Below are 18457 nucleotides of genomic sequence, written 5' to 3' on the forward strand. Positions count from 1 at the left end.
CATAACATTGTCTGTACACGTTTTGATTCGACCAAAATGAATTTTATGATATTTCTAAAAAAAAAAGTTCGAATAAGGTAGTTGGTTCGGCATATTCTTGGTGGTTCGGTACGATTGGCAATGTTCTACTTTGCTTAGGTATGCAGTACTATAATCTATTGGCTTAAAATTTAGTAGGTATATCAGGCAATGTATTGACAATGTTTAGACGCTAAAAGGATAAGATAAGTGTAACACGAGACGCTCAACTGTACGATTACCCCTTTGATAGCCATGAATATTTCGTGATAATGAAATGATGTTAGAACGTGACAATAGAGTTTGCAATCAACTAAGTTTATTTCAAACAGTTATACCAACTGACTTCGAAAGAAATTCGTAATTTGACATTCTATGGTGCTAAAACGCCTAAAATCTAATTCTAGACACAACATAATTTCACATATTTTCAACTACACACTGGAAATACACAATCGAAGCAAATGCAATGTTTTTGAAACAAAGGCTACACAAATCTAACTCAGGCCAAAATGCTGCCTTCCAGGCTGTTTTCCACCTTCAGATTATGTCCAAGCTGGTTGAAAGCTGTGGCCACGTCTGCTGCTTTGTCCGGGTGGCACACGATAGCTGTTCGGGCCTCGGCTGAGAACAGTTGCTTCACGTATTTTGATCCTACTCGGGCAAGATCGGCTTCGGTTACCTTACCGACTTGGCGAACAAGCGCTTGGTTGTAGCCGACCGATACCTGTTTGAAGCTGGAGAGGAAAGACTGCTCCACCACGTTGCCGATGCTCTTCTCGCGAGCAATGATTTCGAAAATCAACGAACTGCGGGCCGATTCCAGCAGAGTTGAGTCCCACTCGGCATCCGGTTGAAGTTGCTTCTCCTGCGAATGGAAGGAAATTATAGAAATTTGATCAAGATATTTTACGTACCGTCAAACGGGGTGACTTGCAACGGCGGGGTGACTTGCAACACATTGTAATTTACAACTAAATTTCACTATAAAACACAAATTTCAAAAGAAAATTCGTTTCAAATCGGTGCATCAATACGTTTGACTGACAATTCAAGTAAGAGTCACTATTAAAGCTGTTATCATGAATATGTTTGTACATTAAACATAATTCTTTAAAATGTCTTGAAACTGATACTTGATGGAGGTTCAAAATCGTGACCTAAAAACATGAGATAGATTTAATTTACAAAAGTAATACTCTACCTGGTGTTTCTATAACTAATAAGTGATAATATAACGAATTTTATTTTACGAAATTGTTGCAACAAGTTTTTAATAAAAATCATCTTTATAAAAATGTATCTATGCGGGGTGACTTGCAACACTTTATTTCCAAGCAATTTAGAGTTTTATAAAAGCGAAAAACTTTTGTGTTAGGTCTACTTTATAATCAAAAGAGTAAATATTTATCAATCAGTAACAAACACTCATTAAAAATATTGTTCAGTTAAGATATTGGACTTTGATGGTTTAACACATATTTTTCCCATACATATATAGCTCAATTATTTTCTTACAAAAAGGTATTCAAAATGCTCTTGTACTGTTTCAAATGCTTTAAATACATGAATAACAATACTTAACAAGTCTGACTAATAAAAAATATCAACATTTTGTTGGCAAAAACTAAATTAGCATTGAGTGTTGCAAGTCACCCCGCATAAGTACATTTAAAAAAAAATATCTTTTTGATGGCTTTTGATATGACAAAATAATTCGATTCAATTTTCTGTCATCCCGTTCTGTACGTGGACCGGCCATTAAAAGTTCCAAAAGGAATTTAGATTTTTAGATGATGTTTAGATCATGGTTTTGGTTGATTGAAGTTGAAAAGTGTTGCAAGTCACCCCGTTTGACGGAACAATGATTGAGGTTTAAAACCTCAAGTCCACCTTACTATATTTTTAATAATATTGCTTTTGGCCGTTACTGTATATAAGACTTACGGTAATTGACTTGGCTTCCTTGTAGGCTGCTACTAAATTCGTTGCCCGATAGAGAGTAAAGTACAGCAAGCCCTCGTTAGGCCGGTGCACGATGTTGTATCCGTAGGAAAATCCTTGGCCGCGGATTTGGCGCCACAATGGACCCTCAAGTTGAGTTAGGTACTGCAGAAACAGCAGTAGCGGTGCAAGATCCTCGTCGTTGAAATCGGTGATAGCTTTAGAGCTTTGATACAGGAAGGCACTTTCGACGCTTCCCATGCCAACAACCACACCGGTGGAATCTGTCAAGTTACCATCCATGTTTATTAATTTCCAGTCCGGAATGACGATGAGTCTGTTTAAATTAAAAAAGTGGTGAGTGTTAACGCTCAATACGTGCAATACTGCAAACCTACTCTTTCTTGAGATCATTAAACTCAGATTTAACCAGTTTACTCCACGGTGCCTCCAAATCGACCTGAAGTTTGGCCATCTCCTCCCAGTCGGCCGCAATGTGCAAACCAAGATTCTTTGGCTGAGTGATGATTTCACGAACTTTGTTCAACTTGTTGATCACCTTTTCTGCTCCTTGTTCATTATCGAGCTGTTCGATCAAGGTGCTCAAAAACTTCTGCTGCTTTAGAAGAGAACTCACGCGTACATTGCTGTCTGTAGAAAAAGTAGAATTTTGAATTTCATTCAAATCCTTTTTTGAATCAGATTCTTACCCTTCTCGTAATACATAGCCTTCAGCAAATCTCTCACGATGGAGTTGCCTTCCCGTTTGGCTTGTGCCACATCGTTCACCATTTTGGAAGCGCAAACCTTAACGCGTTCCGTTGTAAATTCAGTTTTCTGCAAGAGTTCCGCAATCCAGTTAATGCCCGTCTCGTATTTGCTACGGACGACTTGCATCGACAAAATGGCAGTATTTGAAAATGGCCCCAGACTGAAACGATTTCTCGTTTCGATTCCTAGCTGTGCCTCGGTTGCGATGGTGTCGGCTTCCAGTGCGGCAACGACTGCTTCGTATGGAATTAACTCGTCGCCACGTCGGATCGGCGACTCGGTGAGCAGCTCCATCAGAAGCAGCAAATACGGTCGCAGCTCCGGTTCCACGGATTCGGTGTTCATCGTTACCATGAGCTGAAAAGTTCAAATTCTTTGTATTATTCTAAAACATTCCCCAAAAAACTATAAACATAGCATAGCATAGATGGGGCCTCCATTAGCCGAGTTGTTAGAGTCCGCGGTTACAAAGCAAAATAGGTGTCTGGGTTCGAATCCCGGTCGGTCTCAAGATCTTTTCGTAATGGTAATTCCCTTGGCATAGAGTATAATCGTACCTGCCACACGATATACGAATGCGAAAATGGCAACTTTGACAAAGAAAGCTCTCAGTCAACAACTGTGGAAGTGCTCATAAGAACACTAAGCTGATAAGCAGTCTCTGTCCAAGTGACGACGTAATGCCAATAAGAAGAAGAAGCATAGACTAACTGTATATGTCAATGGTTGCTACTCAGTGATAGGAACTGGTAAGAATTGCATTTCCCAAGCAACCACTAGCCCGCTAATTCGCCTTTTTGGGCTTATAGAGCTATTATACGGCTAATATAGGGCATGTCTGCTGTATAATAGCACTATATTAGCAGGCAGGGCACATTAAAGTGCTATTGATTAATTGAATTTCATTCAAATGAATAAGAGATGCAACTTTTTACTTACTCTCGAAGTGCACATTTTATTATTATTGATGAGTAACGGTGCCGGCCAAGTCCTTACGGTCAGTTGGGATGCGGAAAGAATATTATTGTGTAATGACTGTTGCATCTGGAGACCGAGAATATCTCTACATCCCCACATCACGGAGAGGATGTTGATTAGTGAGGGAGGAAAAAGATCTGGGAGTCACCTTTTGACGATCTTGCGATCCATGGATAGAGAGGAAAACTATGACTCTTACGTAAAACTTAGTTTTCCATTTTTGTCTCGCGGTGAAAAGATATTGGGAGATATTGGCAGAAAATGGAAAATGTATATCCTTGATGGCAGCCCTGCGCCTAACGAGTGTAGAACTTCTACACTGAACCAACTAATCCGATTGCATTTATCTGAAAAATCATATATCCATACCGGAATCGTAATTTAATAGATTTCATAGTTATCCATTAAAACCTATATGAGGATCCAATAAAGGTTGAATATTATTCATATGAAAGCAATTTGAACTTCACATAAAACATATTGGATATCAATTGTCTGGCCGATTATCACAAAATCAGATAAATGGTGTATGATTGTATAATGTGAAAAAAATCCTATTATCTGTTTATCTACAGTCGACCATGTCAGTCATTGCACAGTTTGCTAGTGAATCTTTTAATCTGAGTTGTTGCAAGTTTTCAAAGGTAAGTTGTAAAAACAGTTGATAGCTAATATTTATACAGTATAATATGTTTTTCTTCTATTACAGAATGTGGCATTACTTTTTGACCCTGCCTCATAATTCTTTTTTCTAAAATTGCATTCCAACGATGTAGGTATCGGAAAACGAAGCACCAATTACTTTTAGTTTCATACACGTCGTTTCTTTTTTCAGAAATTGTATGCTCATGATTAAGGAAGCAGCGTGCCACAATATTTTCAGCAGAAGCATTCTAGGTGATGGATCCGATTGGCCATATGGTCATTGGTACCGGGCCCCAAAGAGAAAGCGGTCAGACGATAGCTTCGACCAGAGGGAAGAAGAAGAAGATACATCCGAGCTCTAACCTTTTGCTCCCTTTTCTTCGCTGTTGACTACATCTGGTAAACCAAATGAAATTACCTTAGTTGACTACTCTGATATGACTGCTATGTACCTCATGAAATGCTAAATAAATATGTTAAATGGTAAAACTGCATATAAATGCCTAAACGTTTGTATTTATTTCAAAATTTTCATTAGAGAAACCAATATAATCTTTAATGGTTTCATTTGAAGGTTATATGATTCAGTCTATGATTTCAGCTGCAATTGGTTTCACTAGATATCTACTTTTTATATAAAAGTTATGTGAAGTTCGTAATGAACTCTATCTATAGGATTTCAAAATGAAAGTTGTATGAAAAGCATTATGGAAAAAAGCTATATGTTTTTTGTAATGATTCGGATATGATTAATATCTGGCGTGTACAGTAGAAGGAACTGACTGAATGAAGCTCAAAAGTGAATGGAAAGAAGGAAATGAGTAAAGCTCATTCAAGTGTTTTGCCTCGATCTGTAAAAACGTGTTTTACTGTTCTCTCTGCTATTTTACCCCTCCAATAGGTCATGGGCCTGTGAAGTAGCCATTTTGTTTTTGTGCAAAGTGAACACGTTCAGACCTGAGACGAGACTCGCGAAGACGGTCTTCTTATTCTGTGATTGCTGAGTTTTTTTCTTCTTCCACTTTGTGTTTATACCAATTATGCGCATGCTGTTCAAATCCTCACATGAACCTCTCAGCAAAAAATGATTGAGTTTGCATCACATCGAATCATAAATAGCCGTTTAAGTGAAATTTCATGCCAGCAAACGTAGCAGAAATAATTAATCTTCTGCTTAGATTTATAAGCAACTTTGGAAAAAACTGCTCCGCACACTGAGGTTTTTAATAACAGTTTACTTTGAACACAATACTTTTCACTTTTTCAGCCATAAAAACGGTGGGCTGCATTCGACGTTTCGTGAGAGGGGAATCTGGGCTGCATATGACGTTGATATTTTTCCTCTTCGCGAGTCTCTCTCAGGTTCAGACAAGTCGTGGCGCGTTTGTTGGAATTTTTCCGGAGGTGTTAAATTTTACCCCTCCAATGATCGTTAACCTTAGTAAGGACCTTGGGTCTTTTTCGACCCATTTCAAAATTCATATCAATGTAACTTATACGATATACGAATGCAAAAATGGCAATTTAGGCAAAGAAAGCTCTCAGTTAATAACTGTGGAAGTGCTCATGAGAACTAATGCTAAAAAGAAGAAGATCAATGTAACTTTTGATTGAAATAGCTTAGCAATTTGAAATTATCTGACTTTTTTTTTGTGGGAAATTTTGTTTATGCGAAAACAAAAGTTTTGAATGACCCCTAGGGGAGCTTCCATGAAAAGAGTTTCAAATTGTGACTTATTAGTAGTAGAACGCTAATGGCGCTGTTTTCACAAAACTGAATTAGTTTATTACCGTGGACGTATCATATTTGACGCGGTTAAGAAAATTCTAAATTCAAACATTTGTCAAATCGTCAAAATCTGTCCGATTTTGTTGAAATTTGAAGCTATGCTAGCCCAACTTTTATAGAATGAGGAAAAAATCAGTAAAAATATATCAAACGTCTTTTTCTTCATGTTTTAATGACTTTTTGTGGAACACTTTAGGTCCCTTCATTGACGCATCAATTTTTCAATGTGCCTAATTTGACGCACTAGGTTCGTTATTTCACGCACTAAAAAGTAATTGCTAAAGTTTAAAATATACAAGAGTTTTAGTATTCAATAGTTCAATCAAACGGCCGCTCGACAACGGACCAAATCTTCACTGTACGGCAAATCCTCCAGAAATGCCGTGAATACCAAGTCCCAACGCATCACTTGTTCATCGATTTCAAAGCGGCTTATGATAGCATCGACCGCGAAGAGCTATGGAAAATCATGGACGAGTACAGCTTTCCCGGGAAGCTCACAAGACTAATAAGAGCAACGTTGGACGGTGTGCAGAATAGCGTGAAGATTTCGGGCGAACATTCCAGTTCGTTCGAATCCCGCCGGGGACTTCGACAGGGTGATGGACTTTCGTGCCTGCTGTTCAACATCGCGCTAGAAGGTGTCATGCGGAGAGCCGGGTTCAATAACCGAGGTACGATTTTCACAAGATCCAGCCAATTTGTTTGCTTCGCGGATGATATGGATATTGTCGGCAGAACATTTGGAACGGTGGCAGACGTGTACACCCGCCTGAAACGTGAAGCGACAAAAGTTGGCCTGGTGGTGAATGCGTCAAAAACAAAGTACATGCTGATAGGCGGAACCGAGCGCGACAGAGCCCGCCTGGGAAGCAGTGTTACGATAGACGGGGATACTTTTGAGGTGGTTGATGAGTTCGTCTACCTCGGATCCTTGTTAACGGCTGATAACAACGTTAGTCGTGAAATACGGAGACGCATCATCAGTGGAAGTCGCGCCTACTATGGGCTCCAGAAGAAGCTGCGGTCGAGAAAGTTTCACCCTCGCACCAAATGTACCATGTACAAAACGCTTATAAGACCGGTAGTCCTCTATGGACATGAAGCATGGACCATGCTGGAAGAGGACCTGCAAGCACTTGGAGTGTTCGAACGAAGGGTGCTTAGGACGATCTTTGGCGGAGTACAGGAAAACGGTGTGTGGCGGCAGAGAATGAACCACGAGCTCGCTAGGCTCTACGGCGAACCCAGTATCCAGAAGGTTGCGAAAGCCGGAAGGGTGCGCTGGGCAGGACATGTTGCAAGACTACCGGACAACAATCCTGCAAAGATGGTGTTCGCGTCGAATCCGGTTGGCACAAGAAGGCGAGGAGCACAGCGAGCGAGGTGGCTTGATCAGGTGCAACAAGATCTGGAGAACGTGGGCCAAAATCGAAGTTGGAGAGACACAGCCATGGACCGAGTAAATTGGCGTAACATTGTTAACGAGGTTTTATCAAATTAATTGATGTAACACCAACTAAATAAATAAATAATAGTTCAATCAATTAAAGAAAGCGCATTAGAGTGAACATAAAAGTTAGAACTTTTGGAAAAAGTTTTGAATTAAGTCATCCGGGATTTCTTTTGCTGTGTGTCCAGCTAAAGTGTAGAAAATAAAACCGGCGATTGAGTTCAATCCACAGTCAAGCATTATTGTTTAGTTTAATATATTTTCGTCGTGATATCAAAAAAGGGAAAGATTTGAAAACTACGTTGCGCTGGAGGGGGAAGGAAGTTGCAGAAAAAGGAATAAAATGGTCGAAAACTAGAAAGAAAACAACCGGTTCCAGAAATGATCGTTTGAGAATTTTCATTATTTATAACACGTGAACTACGCCTACTTGTATCATGCTCTATGCAAACCTTATGCGAGATATGACGAATCATACAAATTTTTTGAAGGTTCCATGTAAAAAGTGTGACGTAGGGCGGATGGGCTGGGTTGTTATAGAACATGATATGTTTTTGTGACACGTATCTCATGGATACCCCCTATTGTATAAATTTCGCTAAACCAACCATTGAACCAACACCTCACCTCCTGACGTATTTATTGAAGCTTCCTTGAAACATTAGGGGACGTCCAAAAACCGCGCTAATTGTAACATTCATTTTCAACCCCTCTCCACCTTGGCCACATTTTTTGTATGGAAAGTGCGAATATTTTGTATGAATCGTTGCATTTCCCTCAACCCCCTCCTCTCCCCTCCTAAGAAAAAAATTGAAATCTTTAATAAAGAACTTAAATATTATATTTTTTCGTTACTTTATTTATATGATGCGGTGGCATAGCCAGAAATTTTTTCTAGGAACAGTAGGGGTCTTAACAAGTAAAAAGGAAATTTGACCAGCATACACAAAAAAACCACATTATCAAACCCCTCTCTTCTTAAATACGTTCTAAACTGCAAACCCATTCATATTGAATATTGCAATACCGAATTATCTCAGATTTAGGCATAAAAATTGAAAAACAAGAACATCAAAAAACAAATTCCGGATAATCGAGTCAAAAATTCCGGATAATCGAATCCCGGATAATCGAGACCCCGGATAATCGAGTCTCCGGATAATCGAGTCCGACCTGTATTTAGCACATTCACTAAGGAATGAAAAAAATGAGGCACTTGTCGAATGCGTTTTCAAATAAATTTTATTTTTTACCTATTATTACCTATTCAAAAATAAACATTTTTCGATTGGAATCCTTCAATAACATGTAAAAGAAGATTAAGCAATAAATTTTCGAGTACTAATCTGAACTAGAAATAATTTATGATAAAATTAATTAGAAAATGCGTCAAGTTTGGACCCGCCTCAAATATGGTACGTTAACGGTACCACCTTTAACTTTATCTTTTCATTGATTGTTCGATGCCATGTTGTAGTGGATGATTTAAAAATTTATTTGACACTTTGAGGACCGGTACTCAAGCTGTCAGCGCGTGGTAAACTAGATGTTGGTCACAAGAACAGTAGCGACATTAGCATTCTAAGGTTAATGCTTCTACTTGTTTGACCCGAACATTCAAACAGCTCGCAAAAATCAGTGCGTTGACCGCACTGTTCTGTTGAGCTTAAGGTGAAGATAAATCGAAGCCAAAGTTCAAATTTTCAAGAGCACGGATCTGAAGAACAAAACACCCGTTTGAGCTGAAAACCTGATCGATTGGTCACCACCAGCTAGTGAGCAATCGATTAAGTTTTCAGCTTAAACGGATGTTCTGTTCTCCAGATCCGTGGTCTTGAAAATTTGAACTTTGGCTTCGATTCATCTTCACCTTAATTGAAAGGCACACATGTCTAGTTTGGGGCCCCGATAGCCGTAGCGGTAAACGCGCAGCTATTCAGCATGACCAAGCTGAGGGTCGTGGGTTCGAATCCCACCTGTCGAGGATCTTTTCGGGTTGGAAATTTTCTCGACATCCCAGGGCATAGAGTATCTTCGTACCTGCCACACGATATACACATGCAAAAATAGTCATTGGCATAGTAAGCTCTCAGTTAATAAATGTGGAAGTGCTCATTAGAACACTAAGCTGAGTAGCAGGCTCTGTCCCAGTGGGGACGTAACGCCAGAAAAAAGAAGAAGAAGACGGGTCTAGTTTCAGAAACCCTCCCGGAGATAGTAATTTGGTCCCTGTGGCCATCGGGAGCCTGCTATATCTGAAAAAAAAAAATCCCTTTAGAGACCCTTACTTGGACAACCTGTAGTTTCGTAACTAAACAAGTAATCTGAACCTTCCTCATATTGTTGAATAGGTATTCACGTGGACTGTATATAGAGATTCTCAAATCACTTAGTTATTCATACCCGGTTCCGGAAACCCGAACCATCCGAAAAGTAAGTTTCCATCGCAGTTTTGTATATGTAATCCACATCGGTACTATTCGGTTGATGGATATTTTGGCATTATTTTTTTCTGTAATAAGGAACCAATTACCGGCGCACATCTTTTGAGAAATTCGGTCCAGTATGGTCCATGCGGAACCGGTTCCTGAAGTCCAGGAAGGTGACCAATCTGGACAATACGATGAAATTACTCGGATCGATGCCCCAAAACCAAATGAATTGTGCCCAATTATTTACGATTTTTTATGTTTGGATGTATTTTGCCAAAAGGATGAATGGATGGTTATTCTGGTCCTTTTTAAACAACGGAATTGCCACCGGGAAACCGGTAATATGGGATCACAAAGTTTTAGCACCAAAAGTAGGCATGCGCCGGCTCAATCTTCATGATTTTTAATCCCTGTGACTCTTCTAGTTCAATTATTGAAGAATGACCACTTTGGTTCTTCCGGTCCACCGAAATAACACAGAAATGACCACCGGAGGTACCCGTACTGTGGACATTTCAGTTTTTGTACCAAAACTAGGCATGCGACGGCTAATATAATTGGAAAAAAAGGATAGCACTAGAAAGTAGAAACTGAACTCTAGAACAATAGTTTCCTATAAATAGGTAAATACTCACGTAGCAAAAGTTGGTGTGCAAATGGTAGGCCTCCGCATAAACCGGCAGTTTTTTCAGATCCAGTCCAGCTGGGTTCTTGCCATCGCCGGTGGCCTTGAATATTTCCACCGGATGGAACTTGATTCCATCAGTAGACGGTACCGGAATCGACGTCAACATCTCGTCCGGCGGTGGGACTTCGTTTGCGGCCATCGCCTCCGCTACCTGTTTACCCTTTTTGGCCAGACCTTCCTCGCCAAGGGTTGCTCGCTGTTGCTCGATGCGATCCATCTCTTCCTTGGCCGATCGCTTCTGCTCTTCGATACTTGGGACGGCACGAACTACAACATGGTTGGCCTAGTTTGGAGTATAGCTTAGTAATTTTGAGAAGGCTTTCTTTTATCCGTTTAAAGACTCACATCAATAAGGTACTTGTTTAACAAATTGACCCAGAAATCCTCTTTCTTCTCCTTCAGCTTCTGAAGGAACCTGTTGGCGTTTAAGCGGTTATCGAACTGCAAAAAGAATTTAGGATATTAATAATAAGTAATTTATAATTTCATAAGAATCATACATCTTGCTCCACGGCTCCGTAAAGAACGTCTCCTATAACATGGAACGCCACGTTATCATGCGGACTGCTCTCCAGGTTACTCAACGATTCCAAAATATACCTTTCCAACACATTTTCCATGCGTTTCATATCGATTTTCTCCTCACCCTTTCCAATCTTTTCCAGAACTTGCTTGAGCTTCGCGTGGATGTCATCGATCTTACTCAGAGGCACATTCTCGAAAGAAATGTACAACAGGGATTCGGCATTTTCCGCAATGTTATATCCCACTCGGCTTGCGAAAGGGTCTTCAATCTCTACGAACTCACGCTGCAGAGGACTGACCGATGTATCCGAAAGGTACCGCAAGAGGACGGAACATGCTGTCAGTTCTTCGTATTCGCTGGTTGCTTTGGGTCCACGCCAGGCCACATTAACTAAACCACAATCTTCCTCATCGGCAGGATATACGATCTTGATGTCCTTCGATTCAGCCAACGGTTCCACTGGGGTTTGCCATGGCCGAGTAAATGCCGGCAGATCTCCTTTGGACAGGATCTTCTCTTCTACCGGTTCCAAGGCTTTGAATATGTCCTCGGGTTCAATTTGACCGGTGATGATTACGTGAAGGTTATCCGGACGATAAAATCCGGCGTGATAAGCACGGACCTTTTCATTTGTGGTACTGGTACGCAAATTGGCCATTATTCCACCGGTCTCCGAGCTGTAACCGCAGTTCGGATAGATTGCCCGAAGCATATCCAAATGAATGCGAGATTCGCCCGTATTCTCACGCCCTTGCATTTCACAGTACACAACTCCACCGTCTTCGCCTTCCTCGGAAATATGATGCACTTCCGTCGTAAAGCCAGAATCCGTCAGAGTTGGGTACAGAATATGGTCCAGGTAAACCGGTAACAGCGACAGGAAGCCTCCACTTCCGGCAGTTGTCATCGTGTAGCAGGTATGATCCGTATCCGTCCAGGCATTCGTTCCCGATGCCAGACATCGATTGGCGACCAGGTCTAGAATACCTTTGAAAGGATACTTTTCCGAACCCAGGAAGATCAAATGCTCCAGAGTATGCGGCAATCCGTCATCGTCATGCGCTTCCGTTGCCAATGCAAAGTATCCATTCACCAGTGGACCTGAGAAGTATTTAATTAGACAGAACTTTGAAATATAATAATGTTCGGTTGACTATTCTATGTTTGGGAATCCCAGGGGCTGGTAGCGACTAAGTGCCTTAAAAATAGAAACGTTAAAGACCTCTTACAACAAAATAAAAGTACAAAAAAACAAATAGGAACCAAAACGAGACCACATTACACCAAGAAAACAAATATTTATTTATTTATTTTTATTTATTAATTTTATCTTTACAAATCGTGTTCAATAGCTTTTAGTGACACTTGCAGAGATTTGGTCCACCTTTCAACTGCGACTTTAAACAAATTCTTTTTAGAATATTTCAATACATTTTTGACGTAATTAGACTATATAGGGAAAAATAACAAAAAAAACCCTTAAAATAAATTGAGCTTAATCTATATCACAGTGGTTGAGTTGCAAGATTTTCTATAAGAGGGTTCGCTGACATCTGGCATGAGATAATGAAGGTATTTGTTGCTCGTTCGATGAATTCGTCGATGGATTCCGTATTAGATAGACGATGAAGTTCTTGTGTCGAGAAGAGGGGGTCCAAATTAAGGATCATTTTCAGCAACTTATTCTGCTTCACTTGTAGACGTTTTCGATGCGATTTGGCACATTTTGCCCAAACTGGGGAACCGTATGTCATTATAGGTCGAAGTACACATTTGAACACCAGCATTTTGTTTTTGGTTGATAACTTTGAACGCCGATTAATTAGCGAATACAAAGATCGGACTGACTTGTCCAGTTTATCTATGGAGTAATTCACATGTTTGGCAAATGTCAGTTTCGAGTCGAATACTACTCCAAGATATTTGCCTTCATCTACCCAGGCTGAAGCCTGACCATTCGTGGTTATTTCTGTTCTTGGAAGGCTTCGAGCTGCCCTTTTCCTGGTGAAGAGAATTGTTTGCGTTTTAGTTGCATTGATTTTAATTCGCCATTTGCGCTGGTACTCTTCCAGGGTGCTCTGCGCATGTTGAAGTTTCGCAACAATTTGAGTTGGATCCTTGTCGGCAGCTAAGAATGCCGTGTCATCCGCAAAAAAGGCATACACTACTCCGTCTACCATCAGCGTATCGGAAGTAAAAATGTTGTACAGAGCTGGACTCAGGACCGATCCTTGAGGAACGCCAAATGGTATAGAGTGTGTGGTGGACCTAGAACCGTTGACCACTACTTGAAATTTTCTATCAGACAGGAACGAATGAATGATTTTGACCAAGTAAAGTGGGCAGTTAGTTTGATAAAGCTTGAAGACTACGGCCTCCTGCCATACCGAGTCGTAGGCTTTTTCAACATCAAGAAGAACCATAACATCGATTGGCGACCAGGTCTAGAATACCTTTGAAAGGATACTTTTCCGAACCCAGGAAGATCAAATGCTCCAGAGTATGCGGCAATCCGTCATCGTCATGCGCTTCCGTTGCCAATGCAAAGTATCCATTCACCAGTGGACCTGAGAAGTGTTTAATTAGACAGAACTTTGAAATATAATAATGTTCGGTTGACTATTCTATGTTTGGGAATCCCAGGGGCTGGTAGCGACTAAGTGCCTTAAAAATAGAAACGTTAAAGACCTCTTACAACAAAATAAAAGTACAAAAAAACAAATAGGAACCAAAACGAGACCACATTACACCAAGAAAACAAATAGAAACCATACAAAAATAAGGGGAAGTGCTGTCGTAAGAACTCCTGATAGAATATGATTAGACATTTCTCTAGGGATAATTCTAAGAGTTCATTTTTTTGGGAATATCTCGTCACATTACGATAAGTAGGAGGAGATCACCCAGTACCGGACATCAAAGCCGCAAATTTCATAATTAAAAAGCTATCGGTTTTATGCGATCCTGTTGCCCATTTATGATAAATATTATCATTTTTGTAGCGTAGAAACATAAATTTGTAAATGTAAATATTAATTTTAGCATTGCATTTCAATGATGTATTTACTTTTTTTTTGTATGGTATTCAGTTGGCTTAACTTGTCAAGGCTGAACCCTCGGTCTGGCTTTTGCCAAGTTTCCATCTACCAGGACCAATACTCAGACGGACTAGGCAATGGCGCCTACATGAACACTGCTTTTTTATTAGTATTGTGACGTGGTAGTTTTTGAAAAGTACCCATATTCCCTTGCTTCTGAGAAAAGGAAGCATTGTGAAAATCAGCAGCTCCATCAGAATTTGTTGGAAATAGTAGTGTAGTAGTGTCATTACTAATACTGTCTAGTCGAAATGGTTTTGAATAATTTGTCATTCAAGTGCTATTCTGATTACTCCTGTCTTTTACGTAAGATTAGAGTCTTAAATGTCAATTGTCGTCAAGTCTTAACAAAATTAGGCTGTTTAGTAAGAGTTCTAGTTAATTTCATTTTTTGTTGTTAAAAGTATTTATTGATCATTACGTTCATATATCCTTAAAGAAAAAAGTCGCTTTCCTTGTCTGTTCAACACTTTTTCGAAACTAGCAAGTGTACCCTAATGATCGATCTCAGCGTCTTACTTCCCATAGTCATTTTTATAGTGAACATTGAAGAGTAAAGTTACCTTAGGCTTCTATTACAGTCTCCTACAAGATTCACTTTTCGGTGGCAAATGCAATGCTTCACAACGCCTACTTTCTACTTGTAAATTTTGCGAAAATGAAGCTGGAATTAGATTATTTATACCGCTGTTACAAAAGAGGTATTTCTTATTATGGCAATGTAAAAACCATATTAAAATAAGATTGTCGCCACTTATTTCTACTCAGTGAATCTACTAGTCATTTTCCTAAGAGTTCCTAAGTATTCCCTACGTCGTATATGATAACGATGTATCTAGCTAGCTAATAGTAAGAGTGGCTACGGATCATTCTGGTTAGCAAATAGAATAGATTAATTATTTGAAATGGGCATCAATTCTATCAATGACGCAGAATGTCCGTTGGATCACATCCGAGATATTATTGCGTCTATGCCATATGAATTATGACGCGGCTTTAAGCAAAAATGTGATACCACACCTTTGGTTTCCATCATATGGGCTATTGGATTATGCCCTCCCATAGCGGCAAGGTCGCATAACCAAGGGAAGTGGTGAATTTTAGCATTGCATTTCAATTATGTATTTTCATACCAAATTAGCCAATCCTATAAGGTTGTCCCGAATACCGGACATGATCTGGAAATGCCTTGAATTATGTAAATGTGTACATCATTGAATGTATTTGCTCAAGGAATAGTGTTTCATTTCCAAATCAATACATTTACAGCATTTACAAGAGTAATTAGAGTTTTACATAGTCTGCAATTCTTCCATCAAAAAACCTCTTTCATGTTGGCACACATTTGGCTTGTTGTTCTGAATTTTCAATCGCCTTATTTTTATTGCATATTTAATAACATGATCGATAAAATCCATGAAAAATGAATGTATTTTATAACACTGGTGCAACAATCAGTGAGATCATTGATAACAAATCAAAAACAGTTAGACAAGATGTGCTAGACCAAAAGTGTAGTTCGACCGTATTTATTTAATACAAAACTTTAAATATAGTACAATACTTTCAAATTATAAATGTTTTCCATTATGCAGCCCACAGACGCTCAGGCAACGCAACATCTTTGACCAGAAGGTTCTTTAAGTTTTGCTTCTACTCTTGACTTCCAATACACGTATGAATGATGCAAGGCCAAAAGAACATGAATCAGTCATACATATAGCGGTAGTGAAGTGTTTTGCCTAAGGATATGGAAAAGGAGGGATTTTGTGTGGTTTTTTGTAAATAGCTCTGTGGAACAAGTTTGTTATTAGTTAAAAATTTAGTTGATCTTATTCACCTTGCAATCAGTAATAAGAATATTTACAGAAACATAATACTTATCTTTTCTCGGCCAATACACTGCCATGTCTTTCCTCTCGGATGATTTTTGCCTCGTTGTAATGGCGGGTTAGATATAAAAACAAGGGTAAAGAGAAAAGAAATGTTAGTTATTGTTACATGCTTTATTGCTGTATTGAACTACAATGAAATCATACAAAATTCGCTCTTTGGATTCCCATGATAACAATCCATGCAGCTTCTGAGAAACTCCATGGCAATGATCGCTGTACGCCATGTGCGGCATTCAGGACATCTCAACACTACTGATGACGGACAACAAAAAATGAATCCAAAAGAGCAAAAACCTTAATGTTTCAATGTAGGACAATCCAGCTTTATTGCATGTGAGAAGTTTTTAGTGATATTCTCACAACGGCCATTCAGAATGGTTCGACGGCTGTAGATAAAAGATCATTTTGATTAAATTAACGCGACGACATGTTAGTAAGCTCAAAACGATTATTGTAGTTGCAACTTTTAATTTAAATAGTTAAGCTAAGGGTCGGTTATTGTATACAACTTTATAGATAAGCAGAAGTATAGCACGAACGCGAAGTAATGACCTTCCATCCCATCTTCAAGTGCTCCCCACAAGCACAACACTTCATTCTGGCACTTTAGAACGTCCATGTAACTTGTTCACACAATAAATAATAGCTGTAAATCAACTAAAGATAATGCAGTAGGAATCTTAAGAAATCATTAAAAGAATTCCTTCGAGGAATCTGAAAAGAAATTCCTGGATAATAATCGCCTAAGAGAAAGTTTACCTATATGGAACCTCTACAATTATGTACCTACCGGAATTCAATGCAAGGAGAAAGAGGAAAAAGGTGACGAGAGATTTTTTTTAAGTACTTGAGACCTTCCATTAGGAATTGTGACCCCTAGATTTGCGTCTACATAGTGACCATGTCATTAAAAATATATCTGCAACCAGCCCTCAAACCCCTCCTTTTGAACAATAGAATAACCAAATCCACCATATTGAACGCTTCTTTTCCGAGAGATTACTCACCTTCGACTTCGCCCACAACGACACTTAATCCGGTGCGTTCCGATCGGTACTTGCGGACCGGAATGACTCCGTTTGCTTTGGCGCTGCTAATCAACTTGAATGACATCCTTCTGGTGGAGGTGTCCGGAATCGCACTTGCCGTCGATATTCGCTGTTCCCGTGGCAACGAATGAAAGTTCTCCCGGTGGAACAAAAAAACACTTCGGAAGTACGGTATGACTCAACAGCCAACAGAGTGGAAGCAAGCAAATGAAAACTGTTCTGCGGCTTAAAATGTTGTCGGGCGGAATATTTACGTGAAGCGGATCAATTTATGAACAGATAAATCAACGAAACAATATTATTACAAACAATCCGATACACCGGAGATAAGAAAAATGGCCAGTGTTCTTTATGCCGGTCACGAAAAACAATAAAGCTTCCCATTGACTGGTGTAACCAGTACTAACGCAATCAAGATAGCTAAAACTGCGGGAAAACCGAATTATTTTGTCCCGTATTTTCAGCCACGTTTTTTATGGAATGTTTACAACATCAACACTAGTTTCCGCAGAAAGCTCTATGACTATGACTATGACTCATTGAGCCTATGCATGCTATAAAAGCATGCAAAGGCTCATTCGAATTTTGACAAATCGAGTAACACACGGAAACAAAATAGAATTTTGAAATGCGATGAAAACTGTAGTGCTTTTTGATTGGGTCGTTATTATGCCTAGTTATTAGTTATTATTAATATTAATATTATTATTCTTAAAATTAATATGTGCAACAATTCAAATGCAACGTCAAAATTCAAATAGGGTTGGATTTTTTTTCGTTCGTTCATTTTGTTGCCGAAAATTGCCATTTATTACGTTATGAAATATGTGAATAAACCCTATAATTCTCAGGGATTGGAATCCAACCATTCTTGGGTTGCATCTGTGGTCTCTTATTTAGATATATCCAGCGATATTTTGTACAAATCTAAACAAGATTCAGACGGAGCTGCAATAACGATTGATGAATGGATCATTGAATGTAGTTTTTGTCAGTGCTCACCGCATCAAAACAAAGGCGCCACTGTATATGGGATTTAACATTGTGACAGCATTGCTGTTCTGTCAAACACACAAGGCTACGGTGACGCTATCTATGCTTTCCATAGCGGCCGTTTTGGTTATTTTAATGATCCATTAAAGTTCACAAGGGGCATTTTTAACTTGCTTTG

General features: G+C 39.3%; 1 protein-coding gene and 1 long non-coding RNA gene across 2 annotated transcripts; one reads left to right on the forward strand and one right to left on the reverse strand.

Annotated features, from left to right (window-relative positions):
- Positions 1 to 315: 315 nt before the first annotated feature.
- On the reverse strand, positions 316 to 17713 carry LOC5571172 (uncharacterized protein C05D11.1). Its single transcript, XM_001653430.2, has 8 exons — positions 17245 to 17713; positions 11219 to 12345; positions 11064 to 11159; positions 10666 to 11001; positions 2673 to 3090; positions 2361 to 2613; positions 1966 to 2299; positions 316 to 886 (listed from the first exon to the last, which is right to left on the reverse strand). The coding sequence occupies exons 1-8, from the start codon at positions 17348 to 17350 to the stop codon at positions 521 to 523; spliced, it is 3036 nt and encodes a 1011-aa protein (XP_001653480.2). The 5' UTR covers positions 17351 to 17713; the 3' UTR covers positions 316 to 520.
- Positions 3521 to 5048, forward strand: LOC110679445. The gene is made up of 2 exons (XR_002502492.1): positions 3521 to 4483; positions 4547 to 5048. It is a non-coding gene; the product is annotated as an uncharacterized LOC110679445 (long non-coding RNA).
- Positions 17714 to 18457: the final 744 nt, after the last annotated feature.

Source organism: Aedes aegypti, chromosome 3 (assembly GCF_002204515.2).
Source record: "Aedes aegypti strain LVP_AGWG chromosome 3, AaegL5.0 Primary Assembly, whole genome shotgun sequence".
NCBI lineage: Eukaryota > Metazoa > Arthropoda > Insecta > Diptera > Culicidae > Aedes > Aedes aegypti.